The sequence below is a fragment of the Oratosquilla oratoria genome, chromosome 39 (genome assembly GCF_046742065.1).
Source record: "Oratosquilla oratoria isolate Oo_2021 chromosome 39, ASM4674206v1, whole genome shotgun sequence".
NCBI classification, from domain to species: Eukaryota; Metazoa; Arthropoda; class Malacostraca; order Stomatopoda; family Squillidae; genus Oratosquilla; species Oratosquilla oratoria.
The window spans coordinates 44,928,336-44,930,835 of NC_134815.1; the positions used below are offsets into that span (position 1 = coordinate 44,928,336).

At 39.5% G+C, this 2,500-nt stretch overlaps 1 protein-coding gene across 6 annotated transcripts in view; it reads right to left on the reverse strand.

Annotated features, from left to right (window-relative positions):
- Positions 1 to 2,500, reverse strand: part of ClC-a (chloride channel protein 2) — a 343,237-nt gene that overhangs the window by 138,461 nt on the left and 202,276 nt on the right. For 5 of the 6 annotated variants that reach the window (XM_076176794.1, XM_076176797.1, XM_076176796.1 and 2 more), the window contains one exon: positions 2,257 to 2,341. The exons of the other annotated variant lie outside the window; for it this stretch is intronic. In XM_076176794.1, the coding sequence (XP_076032909.1) occupies positions 2,257 to 2,341 (85 nt within the window). The remainder of the gene's footprint in view (positions 1 to 2,256; positions 2,342 to 2,500) is intronic. 6 annotated transcript variants of the gene reach the window in all.

Here is a 2,500-nt window from a genome sequence, read left to right on the forward strand (position 1 = left end):
TCTATTGACTTATTAAATATTTCCGTTAACTGGTCGCAGTTTTCAAATTTACACTCTTTAAGCACTCTCGAAAATAAATTCGTCTGGAGCCGGGGATTTTGTAGCTTTAAGTATATCAATCTTTTTGACTATTTCTACCTTAGTAATACTGATGTTAGATAGTCTACTTCATTCCCACTGAAAATCGGATTGCAGTCAGGTACAATATCTAACCTCTCTTTTGTAAACACCGGGAGAAAATATTTGTTAAACACCTCACTCGTATCTTCCTCCGATTCCATCATGGCATTTTCGTCGTTTTTAATTGGGCCTAACATTTCCTTACTTTTTGATCTGTAGAGATGAGAAAAACCCTTTGGGTTGGATCTCGCCTGTCTGACAACCTTAATTTCGTAGTTACAATTCGCTGTGCACGTGTTCTTTTTAACCAGTCTAGCCATATCGTTATATTTGGATCTTGGGTGCATTTCCCCGTTTTTCATTCTGGCGTAAAGTCCTCTTTTCATACCGATCTCATTTTTCAGCCTGTCTGTCATCCATTTGGGAGTATTACTATTCTTCCGTATTGCCTTAAGGGGAATAAATTTATTTTGTGCAATTTGCAATCCCCTCGGATCCCTTCGGGCTGAATAAAAAAAAAAAATAGGAGGGATTACTTTTGGAACGACTCTCGTATATGTATAAATTGATGTATGGAGCTGCTTCGTACATGACACGACCAGATTCGATCTTATACGAATTCCAGGTCATTGTTCAAATCGTACCTTCATGGTTTCTCTCTCTTTCTCTCTGTAACTGTGGAACTCAGCGGTGTGGTTGTCCATTGTCGCATTTCAATGCCAACACCAATGCCAACACCTTGGTCGAGTTGATTACATTGGTTTCAGACTACTGTACATTCACAACCGTAGTCATTCCTCAACTCCTACCGTGGTCGATTGAGGTTGAAATTAAATGTATGTATGTATGTATGTATGTGTGTGTGTGTGTGTGTGTGTGTGTGTGTGTGTATTTACCTAGTTGTATTATACGGGAAGGGAGCTATCTTTCAACGTCAAGTTTTTTCTTAAAATCTTGAATAGTGTTTGCACACACTGTTTCTTTGTCTAATTTGTTCCAGGTATCTAGCACTCTGTGTGGGAGGCTATTTTTTCAGATCTCTTCTGTAATTATCTTTTTTGAGTTTCTTTTCGTGTCCCAGTTCAATAAATTATTCTTATCTAGGATTTCCATTCCTTTCATAATTCTATAGCTAGTTAGTAGGTCTCCTCTTTCCCTTCTTTGTTCCAGAGTTAGTAATTCTAATTTGGACAGTCTTTGTTCATATGTCATTTTGGAAAGAGTTGGTGCTAGCTTTGTTGTTGCTCTTTGAATTCTATTTTTTCTTTTCTTTTTGGTACTGGGTGTCCATAGTGTTGCTGCGTCCTCAAGTTTTGGTCTTATTAGTGTAGTTAATTTTTTTTATAATTTCCTCTCCAAAAAGACAAATGCCACTTCTATTGACCTCAATAAATTGTAGTTTTTTCAGACTATTTTATTAATATGTTTGTCCGGTGTCAAGTCTTTGCTGGTCATCACTCCAAGTTCTTTTTCCGAGTTTACTTTTTTGACCTCTTTTTCACCAATTTCATAATCTCTCGATATTCTGTTTTTACTTTTTCCAAACTCCATTACACTACATTTCTTGATATTGAATTTCACTTCCCACTCTTGAGTCCATTTCCAGATCTTGTCCAAGTTTTGTTGTAATGAGTTGCAATCCTTTTCCGTCCTTACTTTCTTTAGTATTTTTGCGTCGTCTGCAAAGAAATTCATATAACACTCTACTCCTTCATCCATGTCATTTATGTACATGGCAAACATGATTGGGGCCATCATTATGTGTGTGTGAGTGTGTGCGTGTGTATGTATGTGTGTGTGTGTGTGTGTGTGTGTGTGTGTGTGTGTGTGTGTGTGTGTGTGTGTGTGTGTGTGTGTGTGTGTGTGGTTAGGTGGGTGGGTGTGGGTGTATGTGTTTGTTTGTATGTGCGCGCACGTTTATGTTACTCTGCGCTACTGAATTCAACATGGCATCCTAAACATAATTTTTTACGCATCATAATGACAAACAATCAACATCTGCTTTACAATTAAGGTCAGTCTACTTCGGACACTGTTCGGATCAACACAGTTGACATGTGACGGTTACATCAACAACACTTGAGGACTACCACCACCACTTGCACGGTGTATGGCGCCCCAAAAGCAAATCCTTACCCAATAAGCGCGAAGACGAAGAGTTCTTGTGGGTCAAAGGGATATCCCACCTTAAAGTTGGTCTTGAAAAGCGCTGTCAACGTCTCTGCAGAAATAGAGAACGGGACATCCAAGTTGTTAGCAAAGAAAACGGTGAGTAGCTGGGGGGGAGTGGGGGGGGAGCAACTGAGGCGATGGCGAGGAGATCGGAAGATGGCGATGATGGTGCCTGTGTTCTCTATATAGTGTGTGGTGGTGAGAGAGA